Source organism: Trematomus bernacchii, unplaced genomic scaffold, assembly GCF_902827165.1.
Source record: "Trematomus bernacchii unplaced genomic scaffold, fTreBer1.1, whole genome shotgun sequence".
In the NCBI taxonomy this organism is placed as follows: Eukaryota; Metazoa; Chordata; class Actinopteri; order Perciformes; family Nototheniidae; genus Trematomus; species Trematomus bernacchii.
This window is the reverse complement of record NW_022987973.1, coordinates 5,629,259-5,656,411: the sequence shown is the minus strand read 5'-3', so window position 1 is coordinate 5,656,411 and position 27,153 is coordinate 5,629,259. Positions and strand designations below refer to the sequence as shown.

General features: G+C 39.2%; 1 protein-coding gene across 2 annotated transcripts in view; it reads right to left on the bottom strand.

Moving 5' to 3' along the window:
• Positions 1–27,153, bottom strand: part of spon1a (spondin 1a) — a 71,058-nt gene that overhangs the window by 28,455 nt on the left and 15,450 nt on the right. For both annotated transcript variants that reach the window (XM_034116184.1, XM_034116185.1), the window contains exon 6: positions 20,999–21,147. In XM_034116184.1, the coding sequence (XP_033972075.1) occupies positions 20,999–21,147 (149 nt within the window). The remainder of the gene's footprint in view (positions 1–20,998; positions 21,148–27,153) is intronic.

Below are 27,153 nucleotides of genomic sequence, written 5' to 3'. Positions count from 1 at the left end.
TGTGCAACACATCATTACCTTGGTACAGAATCCCAAGACTCTGAATGCTTTTCTCAATTAACAAGTATGACTGTGCTTGCATTCCTTCAATCAATTACACCATTATATGCAAGATATAAAAATAGAAGAAAATTGCCGCCTGTTTATTTAACAGTGGCAAGGAGCACCTAGCACAAGAATGTCATACAAACTTGAGAAATGTAGCAGCAGGTCTCTGAGTGAGAGCCGAACAAATCACACATGGAACAATTTGACAAGCTGTCAACTGCATATGTGACTCACAACTTCTGCCTTAATGATATCTTAATCCAATAGATAAAATTAACATTCACTTTGATTATTATTTATAAAACCATCTGATTCCCCAAGCAAAAGATACACTTTTTTTTTACACAACAGCCAGAATTGTAAAATGAATTGCTTCAAAGTACAAAATGTCCTAGCTTCAAAAGGTAACTCTGTTTTCCTACATTAAAAGAAACCTTGTTTTCCTGTCCAGTGCACCTGTTATTGTTTATCATGTTGCAAAAAGAACAAGACTGTGAGAGGTACACTTCTGCATCTTCTCTTCATTCAAAACCACCAAAGAAGATGAAGCACATTATAATATATTCCATTAGCGATGTTCCTGCTTGCAAATGACTGTCTTTGTAAAGAATGTCCTTTGAAAAACATGGTTTCTGCTTACTAAATTAGATTTATTAAATGTTTTTCGCACATAGGGGCCACCATACTTTTCCTATTTTCAGAACAGTAGCTGAAGCATATTTTGGTGAGCTGTTAATTGGACATCTAACACCACTAATTAAAGTCCTCCCACTGGCAGAATTATGTCTAAATCCACTCCCTACTTTATGTCAGAGGGAGGCAGAGAGGGATGGAATTTCAAAGATTACGAGTAAGTAGACCTTCTGCTGCTCGAATGGAGTGTATTTCCTCTAATGACAGGGATGTCTCAAGCTGAAACCCTATTAGCAATGTAACTTGTTCCTCGCATCTCCTGCCCAGCACACACAGTGGTTAGCTTTTCAGAGAGCCTGTCATTTCCTACTACTAATTTAATATTGAGCAAAATCAAATGTATAATTCTGTTGCATCCTGCATGTTGACAGCCAAGGGACAACCTCTCAGCAGCTCATTAGGATAAGCTCAAGAAGTGTATTTTCAAGGTAAATGCTTTACGGCAAGATATTAGTTACTTATAAACACACACACAAGATCTCACTGCCTTCACATGTCACATCTTCTTTTGATTCTCATTGTTTAATTGAATTACCAATGTATGATTGTTTATGATGACCAAGTGTCATGACACAACTAAAACCAAGCTTCAAACTTGTTTAAAAACTCTGCTGCCTCATGCTTTCAATACTTTTACAGCACAGCAAAGTTCACAAAATAAATAAATAATGATTACAATGGATCTTCCTTTCCTTTTGTGTTTACTGTTTTGAACTGCAATCAGATGAAACCTCTGATCTCTTGTTAAACTCGTTTAAATTGACTAAACGTTTTTAAAGGAATGCAAATAAGTTGTTGTCCTCAATCATTGTATTGATGCATCATGTTGTGCATCACAATCTCTGTTTCATTAATAACTGTCAGCCGGACACATCTGCCCACATGGACAAAGACCAGGGCTTAAATCACAGAGTACAAAGTGTGAAAATATTCTAAACATAAACACAACATCTGCTCCAAGTAATCTCACTATAGTCCAGGGAAGCCAGTGCACATTTATCAACGTCAGGCAAGTCATTTACTCCCAATAGGTTTCGTTTTTTTCTCCAAAAGACACTCTCATAAACTGGGTATTGTGTGGCACAATATTTATATAATTAATGTGGTGTTGTTATTAAATCAGAATTTTCTATAAAAGAAAGCAACCTTATATTATGTTACCCATGAATGTGCTTAAGCAAGCAACATGGTATTTAGTGGCTGTATCAGATATCTCTGGTTCTGGCAATTCTGAGCACATTTTCAATGTATGACCCCCCAATAAAACTCTTGGACAATATTTGTTGTTTTGATTTTGACGCTTTTAATAAAACAGAAGATATCTGCAAAAACTGTACCGTTTCATATTGCTTCAAATGTATTGTGTTGATTTCAAGAATAACCAAAGATCCACAGCATTACATCTCACTCTTTGTCTGTGGTTTAAATGTTTCTATCGTTTCTATCTATTGTGTTCCACCATCACGAAGGCCAATACTATTATTTCTGCTCTGCGGAGCAAGGAGGGCTCTCTGAGGAGACATGAATGAAAGTACAAGAGACCTTCACAGTGGACTTTTACCAGGCTGACCCACCCCTACAGTATATTGGAAATCTTTTAGTGTTACGATACGATACGATACGATACGATATACTTTATTGTCCCCGTAAGGAAATTTGTTCTGGACTCCGTCCTGCAGTGCATCCATGTACATATACAAACATAGTGGACATTAAGAGACATACACATATCATCAGTCATACACCGTTTGAACAAACACAATACACACACGTACATACTGACAATGGCGACCTATTGCACAACCCTCATGGCCAACATTTAAAAAGTACATTTCATTACATTTGACTACATATCATTTCATGTGAATGTTAAGAAGCTTAATCGACATAGGTAGGAATGAGTGCTTATAGCGGTTCAGCCTGCTCCTGGGAACCCTGAATCTTCTACCAGAAGGTAGGAGCTGGAATTCTGGGTGGAGTATGTGGGTGGGATCAGACACAATTTTTTTTGCCTGTCTGATAATCGACTGCTCGTATATGTTTTGGAGAGATGGGTGTTTTTTAACCCCCATAATTTTCATAGCAGTCTGTACTAGGCGAGCGATCTGTGACTTTGACTGCACTGTCAAGTTACCATACCAGGCAGTGATACCATACCTCATGATGCTCTCCAACACTGCATGATAGAACAGGATGTTAGGATGCCGCAGCTGATCTCAGTGATCTAAAATTGCATGATAACAATGCAGTTTTATGGATCTGGATAAAAAAAACGTATATGTTCATTAAAGGTCTGGTTATTATTATTATTATTAACAGAGTGAACCATCAAAATTCCCCATAGAAGTGATCTAGAGGCCGAGTGACAGCTGTTCCAGCTGTGCGTCACTGATTTACATTGAACCATCACATTGTTATTGATCTGTCTTTCAGTATCTTGAAGATTTAAATTAAGATTGTATTGTAAATAATCCAATTGTCCCTTTCTTCCCAACTTTAGGACTGCAGTTCAGCAATTAATATTCTGAATGGGTCCAGTATGATTAGGAATTAACATTTACATTAGTGCTAAGTGTATTATCCAAAATGAGGCTTCTGCTTAATTTGTATTTGATTTGGCTCTTGACCTTTTTAATAGAGACACTATGTGCTGGAAGTGAGGCCATTGTCATTGAGACCTCTGAACCCCTGAGACCAAGTCTATCCTGCTGGGGTGCAATAGCCCTGTCTTAGTCCCTCACAGTGAGGAGATCAGCCATGAAATTGGCTCAAGGCGGGCTCAGGGTGTAGTCTTTGAATACTGCAGCAACGAGATAATACCCGAGTAGTGAATGGTTCTCTCATTGGCATAGAAAAACCTTAGCAACCCTTACATCGTTTCCTTTTTCTTTCAATACCAGTCTCTTGTGCTTTTCTGGGAATACATTGCTTGACACTTATGCATCATGAAGGTTCGTTACAGGACACATTTCTGTGCAAATACTTTCTCACAAAACTATTTCTGCAAGTTCCATTAATAGCCTTGGCATTCATTATTTCTGTTTGATTTACTTATGAGGAACTGGTTTTGATTGGATATTCATTGTAAACTCCATGGAAGTTCTTTACACAACACAAACTCAACATGATATTTGAGTCCAAAGTATGATTATCTCGATATACCTTCTCAAATAGAACAATGGTGTAGGAGGAATTACCGTAAGTGCTTTTGCAATGCTATGTGTGTCATTCCTCAGTTGCTATCAGAGCATGCACCACCAAAGATAAACTCAAAAACACTGACACACGTGTTGCGTTGTCTCTAGTACAGGTGCTGTTTTCGAAAAACAGCTGTGCATATGGGATATATATTATTGCCAGTACGCATATTAAGCAGTGTGAGCCTTTCCATGGGATGCATAGGATTTGTGGCTGTGTACATGTTGATCAGCGCCTTATATTGACAGGGTTGCAAAATGATATGCATGCTCATGCATTAATTGGCTTTCAAATGCCAACCTGGATTGGACTGTAAGGGATTCTGTACATCTGTGTGTACATGAGAAGTACTGACTTCAACACAGAGCACTTTGTCTGCTGTCAATTACTGCAGAGGATCACAGAAGATGTCAGGCAAATAGGCTCAGATCAACAATATTTGCAAGTGAGGCAATAAGCAGAGTTGACATTATCCTAGAAAACAGTAAATAGGTATTGTGTTGCATCATCATGCAATAATTAAAACATAAACTCACTTATATTGGTTTAATGATAGTTTAAGTGCTGATGAAGAACCATTTCTCAGGATCAACCATTAAAACCAGACAAAAAGAAGTAAAAAACAACTGTTCCCGTTATTTCTCTTTTAAACCCTAAACACCCAGAATTGTATCAGCAGATCTATAGGTTCCAGAAAGCTTTTGTAAATACATACTATGGGAGAAAGTATAGGGAATACTAAGAGAGAATGGTGTAAAAAAAGCAGTGCACTCTGCCACCTTATCACAGCTAAGTGTTAAAATAGGAATAATTCTGTTGTTGAGGAGATGTAGGTGTCACAGATTTGTGTTTCATTATATTTTGGCCTGCTTGTTATGAATTTGTTTAGTTACTGCATCTTGGTCCGGGGTGATGAATGTGTTATTGCTTAGTCTTTCCACTATACCGGTATATTTTAAACTGCCTCTGGTTCGATATTCAGGGAGGCTATTCCCCCAAACAATTATCTTTGCATACATTCACATAATGACTTGTAAAAATGAACATCTTGCGCTTTCTCACTTGATATGTGTGTGTAAATGTGCTTTATATTTCCTGCATCTGCTGTAGCACACAAAAGTGTGAAAAATTAATCATTTGTTTTTATTAGCAATTATCATGTTCAAAAGTGACAGGTAATGCCATAATTGAATGTTTCTAGTATCTCTTAATGTGAGGGACACTGGGAGTTTAGATAAGGCAGCATTGACAGACAGGAGAAGAGTGGACCATTAAAGAAATGAGTGCCTTAGGCAGCAGAATACTTCTTTCGTAAATGTGTCTTCTTAGAGAGTCATTAGTGTCACAAGTCTAGTATGGTCATTGGAATTACTTAAAGCAAAAATGTCTAGGATGCCATTCTGAATTACACTATCAAGCCCCATCTTTCTATTTCTATATTTTTGCCTGAGAGGAAGATCGAGCTAACCTCCCTGGAGAGGAGTATCAACCCGGTAGAGATGAAAAGAATGATCTCAAGAGCACAGTTAGTTTTATTTGCCATTGTTGAGAAAACAAAGCCAGCTGAGAGACTGATCTGTCAGTCTGTAGGCGGAAATCATTCAGACATGAGAAGAGGAAGGATGGTATATTGATCACAAGTACTGAGAAATGCAGTCACTCACATGCACATGTAAGATGTTCTTGCTGAGAGTTTTGTAGATGGCAGGCCTCAAATTAAATGAATCCCTGTAGTGTTTTCCCTCTGGTTTCTATAGTCCGGCAGTGGCTCAGGGGCTTGGACTGGGAGCTGTAGGGTTGCCGGTTCAAGTCCCCGACCAGACCTAAAATGTGGAGTGTGGACTGCTACTTGGAGAGGTCCCAGTTCACCTCCTGCCCTGCCGTGGTGCCCTTGAGCAAGGCACCGGACACCCCCCTTCCCCCCTCACTCCCATTGCTCCCCGGGCGCTGTACAATAGCTGCCCACTGCTCCTAGTACTAGACTCCTGGTACTAGGATGGGTTAAATGCAGAGAACACATTTCACTGTGTGTGCTGTGTGCTCTGCATGTGTGACCATTAAAAGAGGGTTTCATCCCTCCCAATTATATTCTAGTGTTATGCACTGCAGAGAAATTCATCCAAGTGCATGTTGTTCCAAAACCTTTTTCAACTCCTAACTCATTAGAGACACTCTACTCTAAAGGTCACTATCCTCTCAGATTCTGGTCACAAAGCAGCCCTTAAATTAGTTTTATATGACTATTGACACTTTACAACTAGGCAGGAGGCAAGGCAAACAACTGCAATGAAAGCTTGAGAAAAAAAGCAATAGCTCATAATTAGACATAGATTAGACATTTCAGCTACAAAGAACAGAATGTTTTTGAAGAAAAAGCTGCATTCACAGTAAAAGCCATGTCTTACTACAAATGTCAAGGAACCATCAAGAAAAACCCTCACCTTAGTGACCTGATGGTGTGTGCAGTACAGTCATTGAATGGATACACTGGATCAAAAGAAAAAAAGTAATCTTCACAGTGTTAGACTGTGAGTAATATGTGTGTACAGTCAAAGTGCAAGGACTCTATGAGTAACTCAGGACTAAATAATTCAGTAATAAATTAACTCCTAATGAAATGCAGATTGAAACATGTGTCACTTCTGCCTGCAGCTAAACACTAACAAAGCTGTCATTTTAGAAAGCTAAATATTATGATCTCAAGGTTAAAAAAAACGATTTAAATTCATTTTTGTTATTCTTTGTATGGACTTTTTTGTTGAGATTGCCTGGATCAAGATAATATTTCTCCAACAATGGAACATTCATCTGCTGGAGGATATGTGAGTATACATAAAGCTCATACGATTGGCTTCAAGCCTCCCAGTATGAGATTCAGGCTAATAGGGTGGTCATATGGTTTATGGATTCTCTCCCACCAGTGAGTCCTGGAAGTCAGTTTGTTTCGGTCAAACTTGAATATGTTACATGTTTGTTATCTTTGCTCAATCAAAGAACCCAGCTTATGTTGTGAAAGAAGAATATTGTAAAAAGATCAGCGATTCATTTCCAGAACAGAGGACTGCTTGTATCTATTAGAGAAGACACATCATGCGGTGCAGATGACATACTCTCTCATCTTGGAGGGAAAAGATTCATATTGCATGAATAATTTCCATCTAATGCTGACAAGCGCAGTGAACCTTCATTTGCAATGCTTGATTTAGCATTTGTAATTCCCTGTTAGGCAAGAAACGGCCTTTAAACTGGCATTGTCGCAGATAGGAAATTGTTAGGAACAGAGTCACAGTGTTAATATGGTTTAATATTGCCTGCTTGCTCCACTGACATTTATAATGGTTTAATATGAATATGGACAGGAAGGCAGTCATACAGAAGTCCATGTGCACTCAACAAAATACATGTACTCAAAACTAAATCTATGCAATCAAATACAGAAATTGTGATATGATAGTGATATACATGTGTTTGCAAAAATACTACAAAGATAGTGTCGAAGAATGACTGAAGATTATATGAATAAGCGAGCGGCTCAATTTAGACCTGGACTAAAGTCGTGAGAACAGATTTCGAGTTAAGGTGGAAACATTGATTTTACATTAAAGCTGAACAATATTAAGTGGCTATAGATTTCACAAGCTAAAAACCAGAGCCAGGGGAAGGTTTTCTTTTGTTGGATATTGTTATCCACCTAATAAATGAACACAAAACACAACAGGGAAATTGAACTAAATACATTGAAGCCTACATTTTCAATACAGTTATCCATGCAGACTGTAAGGATCATTTGTTCAGTGGTTCTTTGAGGCTGGTGCCCCACGAGGACGAAAACGGGTTGTATCCGCATATTTCTCTTGCGTATAGCCCTTTTTGCCACACGAGGCCGTAACTAAACAATAGAAATGGACCCCGCAAACGATAACGGGTCCAAAGGTGGATAGATCTGGGAACGGAGCGCTCTGGGGGGTCATACGGCTCCGTGTGATCGCCTCTATACGATCATTTTGTGATAATGATGACGCAATAGCCCCGCCTCTCCCCACCTCTGCTGCTCACCCCCGCAAAAGTAAACTGCACACTGAATTCAGATTATTTATCTTCATCTCGATATGGACATAAACGCGAGTGAAGTCTAATCTGACAGGACGGAGACACGCAGCTCCTCCCGCTGGGATGCAGCGGGAGGAAAACACACACTTCAAGTCAGATCATCACCCTTAGCTATTTTAATTACCTCTCAAACTACCTAAACTAGTTATAAATATGTTTATTTTTTACTGTCGGCCGGGTCACTCATTACTGGATCAGCTGCTGCATGAGACAGACACTGACGCTGTGAGAAGAGAGGAAAAAGAGACAGCCTCCGTGTATTTTATTATTATATATAGTCGTTATTCATTTGTTTTAAAGCTTAATAAATAACAAAGAAGACCTTTGACCGGCACTTTTTTGATTTTGTCCGGAAGATTTAAACTTTTACACACGTTGACCGGCGAAAAACTCTGCCCGGTTCCCTCGGCCCACACCACAGTGAATAAACAGAAGGGCAACCATGACGACCATGCTTCTTCGCTGCTTTTGTGGAGGAAGTTACAGCACCACGTACAGGCTCGGCATATGTACTGCAGCTTTTTCCAGCGGTTGGATCTAAACGGAGCTGTCTCGTGTGAACAGACACTATCCGGTGTATATTGCGTGTGGACAGAAGCTTTTTTGCGATTGCGATTGCGTTAATCCTATGCGTTTTGCCGTATGCGTTCCCGTGGGGCAAGCACCTAAGAGTCAACTTACATGCATTATCACGATGTTTTAAGGGAACAGACATTAAGAGTGAAAGGGATGTTATGATGGAAAAGATAATGTGTCAGTAACCTTACTGGACCCGGTCTACAGTATAAACACCTTGAAACACATCCTGTTTGCTGAATTTAATCCGCTTTTAAAACCCAATAATCCAGGCAGAGGCTTTAGGAGCTGAATATCAATAACCGGCTAACACTAAAGATTAAGAATGTGTTATTAGACAATTATCATCCATCACAAATAAAAAAAACCTGAATGGAATCTTGAATTAAAAACAAAATTGAAATGCGTATATTTGCATAACAGTAGTGGTTAGAAATTCACTTTTATTTGTATTTTCTTTTGCTGATTTTCTGGAAATGTGTTCAAAAATATGGCAAAACATTTGAATGTAGACCAGGCATGTGTGAAGTAAAGTATGTAATACGAAAAATATACTCCGTCATTACTGGAAACACATGGGGAAATAAACTGTGTTCTTTCCCCCTTCTACATTTCAGGCGTCACTTACCACATTAGAATGATGCAAAATAACAATAAAAGCCGTAACATATCTGCCAGCTGGAAAACAAATCCTGATTTTAGAAACCATCAAGACATTAAAAGAGACATTTAAAAAAACTGTGATTAAAAACAATACACTTGCCAACCTGTCAATGCCCAGCATATTACTTCTTTATGAGGATTATCAAGAACATTTATGAAGATACAAACCACAATAAAGCTCATAAGACGTTCAACATAGCATGCCGTGAAAGACCTTAAAAGAAAAAGAAAAACACTAAGGATTGCCAGCAAAAGCTCAAACATGTGTTCCCAAAATTACACAGCATTCAGAACCATTCAATAAAGGAAGGAAATCATTTCTGATCCATCTTAACCTTTCCAGAGTGAACACAACACCCTGCCACTGGCTGCCACTACAATCTTTCACTTTTGAAAACAAAAAGTGCTGTCACATCATTTATTCCATTTAAACTGTGAATAATAAAAGGACTGATTAACAAATCAAAGTCATTTGTTGTGACTTTCATGTATTGTGTGATTGAGGATGTGTGTTTCACTGCTTTGCATTGCATGTCTTTCATTTGTACTTTAATGACTGTTTAATGCCAATGTGTGTGTTTTCAAGAAAAAGGCCCCCAGGACCCAAGATAGATCTTAGAGTAACGATGATGCCGATGGTCTTGCTCAGCAAAACAAATGAGTTAGCAGAGATTACTGGGTTCCCAATGCAAATGTAACCGTATAAGCATATTTAATGCCAAGAAAGCCAGTCTGACACTAAAATGAAAGCAGAGGGGAGAAGGCTATTGAGATTGCCCAAATAATTTACACAGTTTCTAAAGAAAAATGATACTAATGGCTATTCCCAGCTCCTGCTGGCAGTGCTAACACCATGGGAGAGGTAACATCCCTTCACTCACTGCAATAGCAGGAAGACATCCACATGAAGCAGAAACAGCTGGAGCTTGTGGCTTTTTCAGATCCCTTTGGAATATCAGTCCCAGCACTTTTACTTGTATAACCATCATACTAAATATATCATTAATGCTACTTAACATGCAAATACCTTAGTTATTCCTCATTAATATTATTGGAAATGTAAATGTTCTCTGATTACAGAGTTATTCAGCTATGTCATCCTTTTGCCTCCACTATAATATCTGTAGCAAGAGAATCGCCACTGCATGAGTTTCTACTTTATCTCCCGAAGCAATGTGAGATGCAAACCAAAGTTGTAATTTTCTAAAAACAAATGATAGTCAAGACTAAGTTCTCCTTTGTTTATTATAATGTTGGTTAACTTTGTTTGTATTTAGGTTTGTGTCAGAAAGCTTTCATTCAGTCCTTAGAGAGCAGAAGGCCTCATTCTGTATTCAAGCTGGTCAAACTATTCCCCCACCACAATTACATGAAATTAAGAGCTGTGAGCCAAAGCTCCACTTGGTCTAAAGGAGCCTTTTCCCTCGTGAGATAGAAGCTCCTCTGATGTTGTAATCAAAGTTCTGCCCAGGAGTATCTGATCTGCCTGTCCCAGCACGTACTCAAACTATTAATAGACATAAAAAATGGCTTTGTAATTCCAATGGGATGCAAGCTGGTTGTTATCAGTGATCAGCGTTAAGGCTTACACAGCCTTCAGGTGTTAATTAAATATCCACTGACATACCCATATCCTGGCCTGCAGAATAAACTGCAGTTCAGATACTGTATAGGTGAAGTCACTTCAGTCACACCGATCGAGCTCAAAACAGGACAGGAGAACATCCCGCAGGCTCACAAGGAAACGCGGTGAAACGGGAATTGTCATTTCTTAAAGGCAGATGAGTTTGTAAGCGCCGACTGCTTCTCTAGAGAGCTGTGAATTGATTTGCTGACCATGGTTGTCCTCGGTGGCAATCTCTGAGCCATACTACAGCACAGTCTGGAAGCCTATAGTGCTGCCTGGCACACTCATTCATCAAGCAGCCTGAGCCATTATACAAGCAACTCCAGCAGACCTGGGCCCAGGGTGAGGGGATATTATTAGAGATGAATTGAGGTAACAGCCTTTGATGACCCAGTTCAGGCCGTCTGTCGCTCTCTAAGCTTTCCTTCCATGTTGCTAACTTTCATTCTTACTTTCAGAATCTTGCCCTGTTAAGGGGGTCATTGGCCATTGAGGCTAGATGTACTGCAGAGAGGGTGATGATCCTGAAACTGCCCACCGCTGGTAAAAAAAAAAGAAATTCTACCAACTCAGGCTGAGATTTCAAATTAAAGCCATTCATAATCCATTCGTGCATTTATAACATCACAGACTCTTATACATCCTTATTAAAGCAGTGTATCACACATTGCTATGCACCAGAATACATAATTCAGTCCAAAACTCACCAGAGACACTAACTCAGCATTACCTCCAAGGGGAAATATCAAAACAAAAACAAATGCTAAGGGCAGAACATTATTCTGCATATACACAGTATGCAAGACTACAGAAACGGTAAGAGCGATATATATTTGTAGAATATAAGATGTTACATAATTTACCATACAACTAAACCCTAACCCTAACCCTATGCTGTAGTACGTGGATGTTAAGGCAAAATGACATCTATGGAAGCAAACATTTAATCAGAAACGTAATTTAACCATAAAGGTGTAAAAAGTTTACAAAAAGGTTATGTAGTGAGGGTTATGTACGTGTACCCAAAACACTATCCCTAAAGGTTTTAAATGCGGGTATGTGATTGCCGTGTTAGGCATAATCAATATTACATAACCTTTAGTTTAGCTGATGCAATCAACCATGCTGATAAGAATTCAAAACCGCAGGAATCCTGCAAGCACATTAGCTTCAAAGGACTGCATGTACTTGGGAGTAAGGTTTGGATGCTGTAGCCAGCATGAAAACTACAAACACATCAAACAGAAACAACAAAGCTGTTTTTATAATGGACAAGTCAAACTTTCTGTACACTACAATAACCACCGGCCGGCTTCACTGCTCCTTCATCCAATATGAAGCCAGTGTAAGCCGATAAAATAAATGTTGAGTTCTTTCTACAAGCAGGGAAGAATCATACCCACAGAGTAACAGAGTAACTATTATTAGTGTTTGGGTGCTCATACAGAGAGAGGGGGAGAATAATGAGCTTTTTAATGCATTTGAGACAAAATAATGCAACATTAGAAATGACAGATGCTGCACTCAAAGTAATGGAATAAGCAATAACCTGGAATTAGCAAAAGCTGTAGCGGGACAAAAACAGTGTTGCTGGATAATAAATCATTGCCTTCTTCCCGGCTCTTGTGAAAAGCTATTGTAGACTAATGGTGATGGTAACACATGATACAACTGTTTACAGTAGACAATAACAATTGGTTAGACGCTGCTTACATATATTTATCAAACTATATTTGAGACAAAACTTATAAAACTCTATTACATTTGTATTTGATTTCAGGAAAATATTTATATGGTCGGACACGTTTTTGGATGCTCTGCTATGTCCTTTACTTCCAATCGCATTCTGTCTCCTTCCTATGTTTGACCCATGCCTAGGAAGACAGACTCCAGGTCCCCAACCTACCAAATGATATGGAGATTGCACTGAATAGGGGGCCTCAGAGCCATGGTCTCATATACAAAGGGACAACATATCAGGTGGAGCCATTACCGGAAGCAGATTTGTCGAGGCCATGCACATCATGAATAAAAGATCTCAACGGTTTATAATGAGGGTGTATTGTATTGAGCTGGCCTTGATCTTATGAAAGCCCTAAAAAAGATAAGGAAGGTCTCTAGTCCATATCCCAGAACCTCATTCAGGAGATCGGTACTTCAGCTGTCACTGTGACCTCTACATACAGTATGTCACCTTGAGTTGCCAGTGCAAATACATTTAGGGGTATTTGTGTGGTAATGTGTTGCTAAATGTTAATGACTGTGGCTACAGATTAAAACAGATGGAATAGGAATATAATGAGTCCTTTATCTAACACAACCTGTTTACAGTAAGTGAGAGGCAGATGGGTTCATACATAGTCCATGTCCACACCGTGTGTACCACTCAGGTATCTTCATATCTGCTCCAATAAACACTGCAGGAGATAACTCTGCATAATTAATATAATTTAATTATAATCCATACCTCTCCACCTTTTGCTCACTAACTTCTTTGTGATTGCAAGCTAAAGCAGTTTTAACACCAACAGCACAAATAGACAGTGACATAACAAGTATGACTTCTATAGAGAATTTCAAAAATAAATGAATAAAGTAACTCCAATTATAAATTATACATATGAAAAGATAAACACATGAAACACCACAAGAGATGCATGATGGTCCTTGATGAATAACTTATAAAAGAGAAATATTTCCCTTGGAGACAGAAGCTTCAGACAAACTGAAAACAGCCCACTATTTAGCATAAATTAGAATTTCACTAAACTGACTCTTCTAACACTTACAGGAACTGACAAATATTCAGAGAAAAGTTCTGGCAAAACCAAATAAGAAAAAACAAGGCAAGTGTCTAATCCTTCAATGCAATGCTTCACTAAACACCTAAGACTGGAGCAGTGTCTAGTCTGCTCTCCTCCGTCTGCTACTACTCTGTAACTGTCTCTGGACTGGGATGTCTCTATCAAAGCTGCCCAGCCAAGATGTCTGAGGTTTCAGAATAATTTCCTTTAAACTGTGTATGTAGCCCTGAGTCCTGAGTCAGAACTGCACTAAAGACTGGTTTAGTCAAAATGAAGGGCCATACCCACAACACAACACAATTCTAAATTCTAAAAACACATACCATCTAAAACCAGCAAGGAAGCTTTTAGTACCTGTACGCCTCTTTTTTAAATTACCACATTTCCTCCATTATGAGCAAAATAAAAAACACAAACTATGTGCATGTGCACACTAATAGTTGCATATGCTCTTACCAAGGCACACATTGGCTAAATTAATTTCATGATGAGCTTGCCGCGGGCAATACTGCTTGATTTCGGCAATCATAATAACAGTCCTGGGAACCAAAGCAGGCATTAAGGGTCTTTGAGAGCTTTGTTTTTCCAAACAGGAATATCTCTGCTGAGCTCATAAAGCTGACTTGACAGGCCAAGGGAAAACTGCCAGCTAAAATTTAAGAATTGCACCGTCTTAAACTTGGGTACTTGCTTCTTCTTCTTTAAACAGACATCCAACAAGATATACAGGAATCAAAATGTTCATATGAGTGGTGTAGCAAGGCAGAAGCGGCCACAGGGCTCTTATTCCCACTGGGGTTTGGCATGGCGCACCATGGCTTGGCAAGGCTAGGTACAGAGGTGGGATCAGGACCTCACCCACTGGGAGGCCTGCGTAGAGCTAATTGCTATCCCCATGCGGCAAACCTGACCTCACGCAGCAGCACGCGCGTAGTAAGATCCAGAGGGATACGAAGACATGAAAAATGGTATAGAGAGAAGAAAGTGAAGAAACAGAGAAAGGTAGAAAATGAGGCTGTAGGCTAATTTAAATGATCATGTTCTGCCAGAAGGCGGAAGTAGCATTTTGCTTCAATTTTAAACAATCATTTTATTTGAAGACACATAAAAACAAATATTGTGATGATTGTTCTGAAAAAGTAAATACACCTACAGGTATGAGAAATACCGGTCTCTTAAAATCAAGACAGAGTATTGTGCATACAAATAACAATTTGTACCGTTACCTAAAGATTAATCCAAGATTGGCAAGACATCTCTTAATCCACATTACATTTTAAGACTATTACACCCCTGGTAAAGATTAGGTAAACAGGTTCATGCTACATGCATTAATACATCATAACATGGCTGAGAAAGGATTAGCTAAAAGGCACTCAAGAGGAAAAATCTGACCCATTGTGAATACTAAGAGCATTTAACCCCCTGCCCTCACACAGCTTGACCCTTTTCAGCACGCCACTTGTCATACTGGAAAACCACTTAAATACAGCACAATGGTGTAATGTATGAGTATTGTCATACTAAAACTCTCTTAGGAGTATTTGTTTTAAATAAGTGGTCATGAGTGAAACCCCTTCATTGAAGATAAAAGTGAGTGAATTTCATTGATGTTTCAAATGAAACATCAATGATGACATGTTCTCCTATACAGTAAGCCCAGCCACAAGATAATTAGTGGGCCAAGGAATTAATCTAATGTGGGGGTTGAAAGACCAATTCTGAATGGCATCAAGGTGAAGACCTGTTTCATCTGTCGTTGTTTGATGAGAGATTGGATCTCAAAAAGACATGACAAAACTTAATGATGCGAGAAGATAACTGGACCCAAGTCAATTGTGCTGTTGATTTAAAAAAAAAAAATCAACAAAGCCCAACTGCATCTAACAAGTTAACGTCTTGAGAGCTGGTGATTGTTTTGATCAGATAAAACAGTATTATTTCACTTTATCCTTCACTTAAACACACAATCTCAGAAAATACAGTAGAATGTATTTTCCCCTGATCATCTACTTACATGTATGACTGGTCAATTATAATACAAGAGATCATTTAAAATGTGCCAAAAGACACAGGGGGAATATACAGATCTATGTCCAGTGAAAAGTGGTTGTGTACAAATAGAAACATATATACTCACCTGCTCATTCAGAGAGAGAGTCAAAACCCCAAAGGACCCTGCATATCTATTATTCTCTACCCACGCTCCTGACTTCAGGCCTCCCACTAAGAGATGGCAGACCTTACTGTTCTCACAACAACTGAAAAGCAAAATGATCATCTCAATTCTTGCAACGTGCAAAGAAAGAGGAGCAGAGGGAGAAATAATAACAAAGAGCTGTCATTTTCAATAAAACCTGTTCTTCTTTTGCTCATCATGAAAACTGGATGCGCGAGTCATCTTTAAAGCTCCTCGCAGACTGTGAAAGAGCTTTCGTCAAGATGCCAATTTGAGTGTGATAAATATGTAGCAAACAGCATTCAAGTCATAAAATATTTCATGTTCAGAAATATCCTGCACGGCTTCTTACATTAAAAAAGGAATATATGCGTGGAACACTTGAATGATCCAGAAGTATCATTTGCACATGGGTCCTTGTAAAAACAAAAAAAAGATGCAAAACAATATAATAAGGACCGCAGCTGCATCGAGTGACACAAATCTTCATTTCCTGTCTTAATCTGTAATGTCTATTTTAGCCTGAGTTGTTTTGTCCCTGTTCTGTAGCCCAGCTGTGTATTTCAGTATAATAGAGGATTCCGTGAGCGTCCGTACTGTGCAATAATGAAAAACGCCCCACACTGCAAGAGGAAATAGAAGATTTCATAATCCGTCGGAGGCCTTGGCCCTGGTTGCCGGTCCATGGAGAGAGTCTCATTAAAACTTCTCATTAGCGACACACTGAGCTTCTGTAATGACTAAATGCATATACAAATCACCTCAGACATGAAAGGAGGGACAACAACAACGCACCCAGGCTGAATCCCCGTGCTGCCAAGTCCTCTGATAAGAGCATTTGTACTTGGCAAATTGAACAGTATTGTGAAGAATGGATACCCCATTACATTCTGTAACTCACCTACTCAAAATACTGTGCACTAAACCTCGAGACCTAATCAACTGTTTAACCAAATATACTTTCTAAAAGGGGGACTCCAAACAATACACATTTGATCTGCATCTCTTGTGGAAAGCCATCATAAATCAAATCAATGGGCCCTTTCATCTACTGCACTGTAAATGTGTTCTGTTCATTTGAATATATGAATTCTTAAAAGGGCTGTAATGGTCACACTTACGGTGTAATCTCAGACCCTTTCAGTGTGATGAGTGGCATGGTGTCATGATTGCTTGTGTTTGGTGCAGAGGTGCTGAGACTGTGTGGCTGAAGGCTTTTTTTGACTTGACATGCAATCATATTTTGTATTACCCGCCAGTCACATAGTAAGGACTGAAATGAGTGGGCCAAGCAGCATGCTTCTATGGGAAGGACAAATAAAAGTCAGCAAACAGTGCAGCACATAACTCCTCCTGTGAAACCTGTTTTTTAAAAGGACGTTTCAACAATATACAACATTTCGCCACTGTCATGTGTAGTTTTGCAGTTTAATAAAGCTATGATTTTAGAGATGTATATATTCCCAGAGGTCAGGAACATGCACCACACATCTGATGAGCAGTAACAGCAAAACAAATTGTGCAGTCCAAGCTCTGAAAGGGTAATAAACTCAGATATAAAATAAAGCCATCACACTCTGAATTGACGTGAAAAAGATAAAGAGGGCTCTATGTATGTGTTTGGACACATGTTTGCACAGCCTGCATGACTGCTTGCCTCTGCAAATGAAACGTTGTATGAACACTGTGATCAGTTCACCCCCTTGGCTGGAGTGGAGCCTGGCTATGAATATCAATTTTTAATTCATCGGTAGCTGCTCCCTCTGACGGCCCACCTGACACAAAAGAGAATCAGCTTTCTGTTTGTGTCAGCGTTTACCAAGAAGCACTGCACGGCTCAAAAGAGTGCGCCCAGACTCCTTACCTCAAGGGCATTGACAGACTATGTGTTGTCTAAGTTGTATGAAGGTGAATACACTGAATGGGTGTGGTAGTTGTCTAAGGAAACAAACGATTTCTAAGCTTACAGGTATCAGACATCAAATATTAACATCTACATGTCATGTTTTGGCAGAATTACATGACAAGTCTCAGAACAATCACAGATCAAACGTTAAGGCTGAGCTTTATGCTGATATAAAATCGATATTGTCATTTGGGTCTAGTGATCATCTTGGATTTAGGATTTGGTAAATTTGGCTTTTTACTGGTTTTGTAGTGATGTCATTTTTCAAACATCAAACAGTTTTTACCAAGCTTGTCTTTTTCCTCATGTTCACATTACTGATGTTTATGTATCGAAAAATATCACGGTCTAGATAAGATAACATTCGCCAAACCCTAGCATGTTGATTCTAAGGTATGTAGGCAAGGCAAGGCAAGTTTATTTATATAGTACCTTTCAACACAAGGCAATTCAAAGTGGTTTACAAAAATGAAAGACATTAAGAGCATTAAGAAACATTTTATAAAAGGATATCTAGAAACACTCATTTAAAAGGAATGATATAAAATGACATTTAAAAACACTCATTTAAAAGCAAAGATAGTCAAAAATCTTTATATGATTTTCTCCAAACTGTATAGACCACCCTATTTAATATCGGATGGTATTGTATGTCCTCTAACAAACACTCATTGGCAACACACAGCTATAAATGGTTCTACTCAAGCCGTGTACGGATGATTTCTCATTGAATTGATTCAGGCAGTGAAGAATAGCATGCAGCTTTCTAGTATCAGACTAATCAGGGTTTGTATCGATTGCCTGTGTAATAATCATCAGCCTCTATTCATGTGTCTGCCAGTGCCACTTCAATATTGAGCAATTATTCTCGACAATCACAGGTTGAGCCTCACCACATCTGGCGATCATGATATGATTGCAGGTGCTGAGGAAAATGACTCACTTCCTGCTGTTATTAACAACATTTCTATTGTCCATATATGGTACAATATAATTGTGTTTTGTCTTGAACCTCATTTTAAACCCACCTATAGAAAAAGTAAGAAGGTTGGCCCTTGGTTTATGCTACTCAATCTTTGGGTAGGCATACTACATAATCAATGGTGTGATTAAATTAATTAACATTCATGTGCTCCAGAAATAATTGTTATTTAACTGCAAACACAAGAACATTCAATCACTAATGACTAAGACAATTGGTATTTTTTCAGAGCACTCATCTGACAATCTGGTCCGTCAAATCCAGTTCCACTGCACACTCACATCTTATCTTACACCTACCACTTCTAATGATCCAGGCAGAGAGATGGGAAAAATACAACAAAACAGTGTGCTGTATTAGCAGTGGGAAGGCAGCAATGACACAGAGACCCCATTGCTCACACTATGCACTCATTATCTGCTGTGACTCCAGGTCTTCAATATTAGCCTGCAATAAGCACTCTGCAGGACCATCTGCTCTGCCAGCACGGGTCATACTGAGGGTGAGAGAGGCAGTCATGGAGAAGAAGGAAAAATGGAAAGAAACCCCATGCTGTTTGTAGAAATAACAATGTTCTTTCCCGCCAAGGAAAGAGAATGAACATGAGAAGTGGAGTTCAAGATATATATATATATAGAAAAATAACAACCTAAGATGCAGGAGTATGGTGATAGCTGTGAAAGGCGGTACAAAAGTGAAAGTGAGTGGGAAAATTTCCCTTGGGCACAGTAGAGGAGACGTAGCTCAACATAGTTAGAATCGATTACTAATTAACACGGTTAATGAGGGAAGTGACAGCTACTTCCTGTGGATGCTACTTCCAAAGCATCTCATGAGCACCAAGAGGGTCATGTCATGTCTGATTAAAGATGAACTGATATGCAAGACTTGAATACTGAGCCTTTTAGGTATTATATTTATAATTGTCCTCATATAATGACACACCAAAAAGAGATATCTACTTCTAACCATTTCTTTCTATCATCCAAACGAGGTCCTACAGAGTTACACCCCAGATCCTGTGTATTGGTTAAGTGTGCACAGTAGAAGTAGAGGCAGGCTAAGAATAGACTAATGCTTTGAAGCACTAATCAATCTGGACAACGATGTCAAAGCAAGTCATCCACTGCCTAACTCAAGTGTGCACACACTCGAGCATGTTCTGGGGCAACTGCTGTGTTATTCAACTAATTTCTCATTGGTTTAATAAAGCAACATTTTCCCCGAAAATAAATAATACGCTCATGCATTCGTAAGTTACCCTGCCTGTATATCTTACAGATACAATGTTACAAAAAATGTTTTATGTGTATCCATGTTCTTGTCTTTTCAATTGTACTTCATACACAACATGTACATTCAAATCAAATCAAATCAAGGTTTATTTATAGAGCACATTTAAAAGCGATTTTTGGTCGGGCCAAAGTGCTGTACATGTAATAACTACAATCACATAAAAACACATTTCTATAAACACAATAAAAGACAATAAATTACAACAGATATTTAAAAAGAAAACAGGGAAAAGTCAGGAGTCGTGCTCCGCTCTGACTAAAAGGCCAGGGAGAAGAAGTGTTTCTTAAGAGTAGATTTAAAAAACCCTAGGGTCTGGGCCGACCTCACATGGAGGGGCAGAGTGTTCCAGAGCCTCGGGCCAGCTGCTGCGAAGGCTCGGTGCCCTCGGGTTTTGAGCCTGGTCTTGGGCACTATCAGCAACAGCTGGTCAGCAGACCTTAAAGCTCTTGTTGGGGTGTAGCGCTGGAGGAGTTCAGCTATATAGGCCGGAGCCAGCCCATTTAGTGCTTTAAAAACAAATAAAAGGAGTTTAAAATCAATTCGGAACCGAATTGGAAGCCAGTGCAGTGAGGCTAGAATTGGGGTGATGTGGTCACGCTTTTTGTGGCCAGTGAGTAGACGTGCAGCTGCGTTCTGGACTAGCTGCAGGCGTTTAATTGACGCCTGGTCCATACCCACGTACAGAGCGTTGCAGTAGTCCAACCTCGAGGTAACAAAGGCATTAATAACCCTTTCCAGGTCCTCAAATGATAAAAACGACTTAGTCTTGGCCAATAGTCGTATTTAAAAAAAGCAGGTTTTGACTACGCTGCTGACCTGCTTATCGAATTTAAAAGCGCTATTGAAGGTCACTCCAAGGTTCGTGATAGAGGGGAGGATATTATTTTAGTCATCTCCCAGTGGTGGAGATTCTTACCTTTTGTCTGATCTCCTCCTCCATTTTGACGGGGGATCCCAGCTCAGCCACCTGTTTAACTCCATCACTAGAAAAGCCACCGTATTCCCACAGCACATAATCCTTAGAGTGCGAGGCACCAATGAGGGCTGACCAGTGATTGGCACGACCTGGTGAAAAAAGATGTTAAAACATCATATTAGTTATTATTAAACATCCCATCCGTTCATAAAGTTATCTATCAAATGAATATCTAAGTAGTCTGTCATTACTTCTTCAATACCTTATGATCACTTACCCTTATATGTTCCTTTGAGTATTGAATGACTGCGTAGTATTACATGTAAAAGGATGCAATCAACAGCCTTGGGACTAAAGTGTTCTTTGTGATTTTCTATAATTAACATTTTTGTGCATGTATATATTCGTTTTATGCAGTTTCAATGAGTAAAGAAACACCTGTCCGTACTTTTCTGTTAATAATCTAATTGTAATGAGACTGAGGAAGTAATGTGGCACTACTTAGTAATTTTATGTTTGGCTTTACATGATAGGATACAAAAAGGTTAGTAATCACTAGATAATGAAGTGGTAATAAAGGACTCCTTAGTAAATACTTGTGGGAACACATAAACAGTAACTAATATTTAAACAATTAGAATAAGTCGCTTCTCGTTGTGTGCTGGAGTTAACGCGGAAACCTCTTGAAAGTGGTCAAATGGTTGGAACAGCCTGTTTTCTCATCAGTAACTTCTTTATACTCCTTTAGGAATTATGAGGGAAATACATATTAATGATAAATCAATAATGAAATCATTCTTGAATCGTTTCCTCACCAGTTTCTTTATCACCTAATAAAAAACCATGAATTATTAATTTATAAAATTTGATAGGGAGTTATTTAATGACTAATGGTTCACTAACAGTTAGTCCTTCATTTGTTCCCTGGTGACTTCTTACATTGTTGTTTACCGTATTGTAAAATCTTACCTAAAAAGATTGAATTAGCAGGTGTATAGTTTTCTACGGTGGCCCGGAAGTGCAAGACACCACAGCATTTCACAAAACACCACAGCATTTCAGAAAACACAACAGCATTTCAGAAAACGCCGCAGCATTTCAGAAAACGCTACAGCATTTCAGAAAACGCTACAGCATTTCAGAAAACGCAACAGCATTTCAGAAAACACTACACCATTTCAGAAAACACAACAGCATTTAATAAAACACCGCAGCATTTCACAAAACGCCGCAGCATTTCACAAAAAACAACAGCATTTCACAAAACGCAGCAGCATTTCACAAAACGCCGCAGCATTTCACAAAACGCCGCAGCATTTCACAAAACACAACAGCATTTCACAAAACACAACAGCATTTCAGAAAACACAACAGCATTTCACAAAACACAACAGCATTACACAAAACGCAGCAGCATTTCACAAAACGCCGCAGCATTTCACAAAACGCCGCAGCATTTCACAAAACGCAACAGCATTTCACAAAACGCAACAGCATTTCACAAAACACAACAGCATTTCACAAAACGCAGCAGCATTTCACAAAACGCCGCAGCATTTCACAAAACGCCGCAGCATTTCACAAAACACAACAGCATTTCACAAAACACAACAGCATTTCACAAAACGCAGCAGCATTTCACAAAACGCCGCAGCATTTCACAAAACGCCGCAGCATTTCACAAAACGCAACAGCATTTCACAAAACGCAACAGCATTTCACAAAACACAACAGCATTTCACAAAACGCAGCAGCATTTCACAAAACGCCGCAGCATTTCACAAAACACAACAGCATTTCACAAAACGCCGCAGCATTTCACAAAACGCCGCAGCATTTCACAAAACGCCGCAGCATTTCACAAAACACAACAGCATTTCACAAAACACAACAGCATTTCACAAAACACAACAGCATTTCAGAAAACACCACAGCATTTCACATTGGACGGAAAGGGTATTCCTTTAGGGAGAACACTTCTTGTTTGTGATTGGACAGAGCCAAGAGAAGCACTGCTGTGATTGGTTGTTTTTGCTGCCAGTCAAGAAATGACGCTTCGTGATTGGTCAGCACCCGACAGCGCAACATGTCCCAACACATCAACCGTTAGCTGTTAGCACACACTCAGAGCTCACAGCTCCTCATATCTGTTCAGAAACTGGACAAAAGTTAAACAAGTACAAACCACAGACTGTCTATGTCATGGCGAATACAGTCGCTGCTTTATTCTGTCTGTATGACGTTGTTGTGAGTGTGGACGGAGCAGCTACAGGTTAGCTTAGCCTGATGGATCCGATTCCATTCAGAAAACACGCATTTTAAAAGCTTTTCGCCTGCCGTCTTGTCTGCAGACTTGTCAAAGCATTAATTCATGGTTTTTACTAACCGGTATCAGTATGTAGTTACTTCGGCATCACTTTGAAACGTGTATTACAATTAAATCACCGTCAATATGTTCATTTTGTTGTAGTTGGTATCTCCCATAGGATTTACATGGAGATACGCCCCGCCCCCTCTCCAGCGTGTCTTGTTTGAATGACAGGAGCAAACACAGCTGACAGCCGCGGTGAAACTCGAGCGATTAGAGCGATGCGAATATTGGGTAGTCTACCATAGTATTTACATGGAGATAAGCCCCTTAAAAACCATGAATTAATAAAGCATTAATTCATGTTTTTTTCGCATCGCTCTAATCGCTCGAGTTTCACCGCAGCTGTCAGTGTTTACTCCTGTCATTCAAACAAGACGTGCTGGAGAGGGGGCGGATCGATCAGGCTAAACTAACCTGTAGCTGCTCCGTCCACACTCACAACAGCGTCATACAGACATAAATAAAGCAGCGACTGTATTCGCCATGACATAGACAGTCTGTGGTTTGTACTTGTTTAACTTTTGTCCAGTTTCTGAACAGATATGAGGAGCTGTGAGCTCTGAGTGTGTGCTAACAGCTAACGGTTGATGTGTTGGGACATGTTGCGCTGTTGGGTGCTGACCAATCACGAAGCGTCATTTCTTGACTGGCAGCAAAAACAACCAATCACAGCAGTGCTTCTCTGGCTGGCTCTGTCCAATCACAAACAAGAAGTGTTCTCCCTAAAGGAATACCCTTTCCGTCCAATGTGAAATGCTGTGGTGTTTTCTGAAATGCTGTTGTGTTTTGTGAAATGCTGTTGTGTTTTCTGAAATGCTGTTGTGTTTTGTGAAATGCTGTTGTGTTTTGTGAAATGCTGTTGTGTTTTCTAAAATGCTGTTGTGTTTTCTGAAATGGTGTAGCGTTTTCTGAAATGCTGTTGCGTTTTCTGAAATGCTGTTGTGTTTTCTGAAATGCTGTGGTGTTTTCTGAAATGCTGTTGTGTTTTCTGAAATGTTGTGGTGTTTTCTGAAATGCTGTAGTGTTTTCTGAAATGCTGTTGTGTTTTGTGAAATGCTGTGGTGTCTTGCACTTCCGGGCCACCGTAGTTTCCCATGATGATCAGTTTGGTACCTTATTCTGTTCATTGACAGACCCATACCCTGTTGGTAGATCATATTTATGGATATTTCAGTTAAAAAATGACTCCTTGATGCTCAGACACACCTACAGTGTATAACCTGAATTGTATGCTCCCTCATAATCCTTCAATCCCCTCTATCTCTATCGCTCATTATAGAAAAAAGGAAAAGTGGTTCTGTACATGCACTTTACCTTTACGCAAACACATTTCAGCAGAGGTAGTATATATGATGATCCATCAGAGGTTATTGCACAGGCTGAAGCAAACTTTAGCCTCGAGTCTTTCGTGTAAGGCATAACAACGCGTGGATTACAGCTGGACATAGTCTTGATAATTATGGGTCATTTTGCGGTATCCATACTACTCTTATCTGCGCCTCAGTGGTCTGATATGTCTACCTCAATAGCACATATTGTTTTATATTCTCCCCCACCCCGACAGCCATATTATCCCTCTGTCTTGTATGTTGTTTTATACAAAGACTGAAATGACACATAGCTACATCAACCTGAGAGCACTATGGTGATTTTACAGCACCATCAACATGGAATGTTTGTGTCCTGATGGGTCTGCCATCCCCGGTTTTCAAGATATAAACTTCACTTGCTTACGATAGGTCCTAACCAAACTGAAAGATAATTAGTATTATCTTTACATGCCCAACTTGTCCATGCGTCTGAACACTGTTACCGCTTATCTGGTCAAGGTGAGGATCCCTCAAATAGGTGATAACTCTTCCTCTAATCTGTATGCCCTAAATAGAGCCCTTACATTGCAGTTCTGTAAGTCACCCTTTTTGCCTTCTGCTGGTTTCCAGTGTGAGTCTGAACAAAGATGAATCACTCTGATAATCTAATCTCTGTGTTTGCAGTATCCCTGTAATAATAGATTGTGGAAACGTAAACAGTTCTTCATAGGACATTGCAGGCATGGCTAAAATGTATGTAGGACCACTTTTATATAAGCCATTTATTTGTCACGACTTGAACATGTATTTTTGTGAGATCTAAGTAGATATGTTTGTAATTATAGATAGATGGATGATATGTGTCCCCAGAGGGATTATTGTACAAGTTATCACAGGACTAGAGGTCCATGAGGGCCGATGTACTTAGTGAGCAACACATTTTGATGGAGAGTAATATGTATTTGATAAAAGGCATCCTTAAGCTTGGCATAAACTTGACCAACTTCCTACTTTGTACTGAATATTACCTTTGACATTTTTCACCATGTATGTTTATTAATGCATTATCTGTAAATACAATTGTTCACATGGTTAATAAATAGGTCTAGTACACACTTATTGATAATTATGTGATGAAGATTTTTCTAAAAAAAGTTGAATAAATGGGAAGATGTTTTCCCATTGTAGCATTATTTCTGCTAGTGCCTTATAAAGCTCCTATGACCTGTCCTTTCTGATTCTTTTAGAATGTTGCTTTACTGCAAGTTTAAATAGTCTTCTACTCAACTGGTTTACCGGTTAATGACTAATGATGACCATGATTGGAAAAGACCTGCCGGAGGAACTTGGACTAGTAATGTCTATAGCATCTCTTAGGGCCTGATCTGGATGTGTTTTTAGCAATGAAAGGTGCCCTTTTCTTATTGCTGCCAAAGGGTTTGTTAAATGCGTTTGTGCTCCAAGTGCGTTCCATTTATCTGCCTTACAGGGCCAGCACCTTGAGAGCTCCAACCTGAAAAATTGTGAACTGAGGGAACGTTAGTGGAGGATGTTTGTCTTCAGGCTATTAGAGAATATCAAAATACATCCTGAGTCCTGCTACCTTAATGTTTAAAGTATGTGCATTAGGAGACAGTGTCAACATGGTTAAAGTGAGTTGAAGAGTTGTGGATGTTTGTAGTGTAAAAAAGTAGGACCAGGATAAAAAACAAATTATATATTATATTATTTTCAAGTATTGAAGTAGCGGTAAGTCGATTTTTTGTCTTGACTGTCAAGGTTATTGAAAAATATTAGTTATCCTATCATATGAGTTTGTCGTTATAGCCCTTTATTAAATTCTAAGGCCATCTGGGAACCAAGCTTCCATAAATGTCTGGCCCTGGCAGGCAGGGAGTCATTGCAAAAACATAAATTGCTTTTAAATGATGCCTTTGGTTCACAGTTTTATATCCATCATCTCGTTCTTTTGCCTAAGGTTGAGGCTGTATTAGTTTACTTCAAAGGTGGGTAAAACTTGAAGCCCATCTCCTCCTTTTAATGCAGTTTTAGTAGGGAATAGTGCTTGTGGTCAGTGATGTGGCTGGTTTTATGAATTTTAATATGCTGAAATGTTTTTCATACGCTACAAAACATGGATGTACCGTATGTCCGCAACTACTACTTTTGTTTGTGAGGGCATCATATAAAACCATATGAAACCACTATATATTTCTTCAAGGGGAGGAAGGTGTTGGGTTGACAACGTTTACAGGAGATGGAAGGCAGCTGTTGTTTTTATATAAATGTTTTCATTCTGAACTTCAATATATTGCTTCCCTTGTGTAAGAGAAATTTGTCTATGATAGGGTTCTTCTTTATTTGGTCCATACATGAATTGTAAACTCTCTCTCTCTTTCTATTTCTCTATCTCCTACAACTCCCTTAAAACAAATGTGTTCCCAGTTTCCGAGCAGCTGCTGGCGCATGGGTTG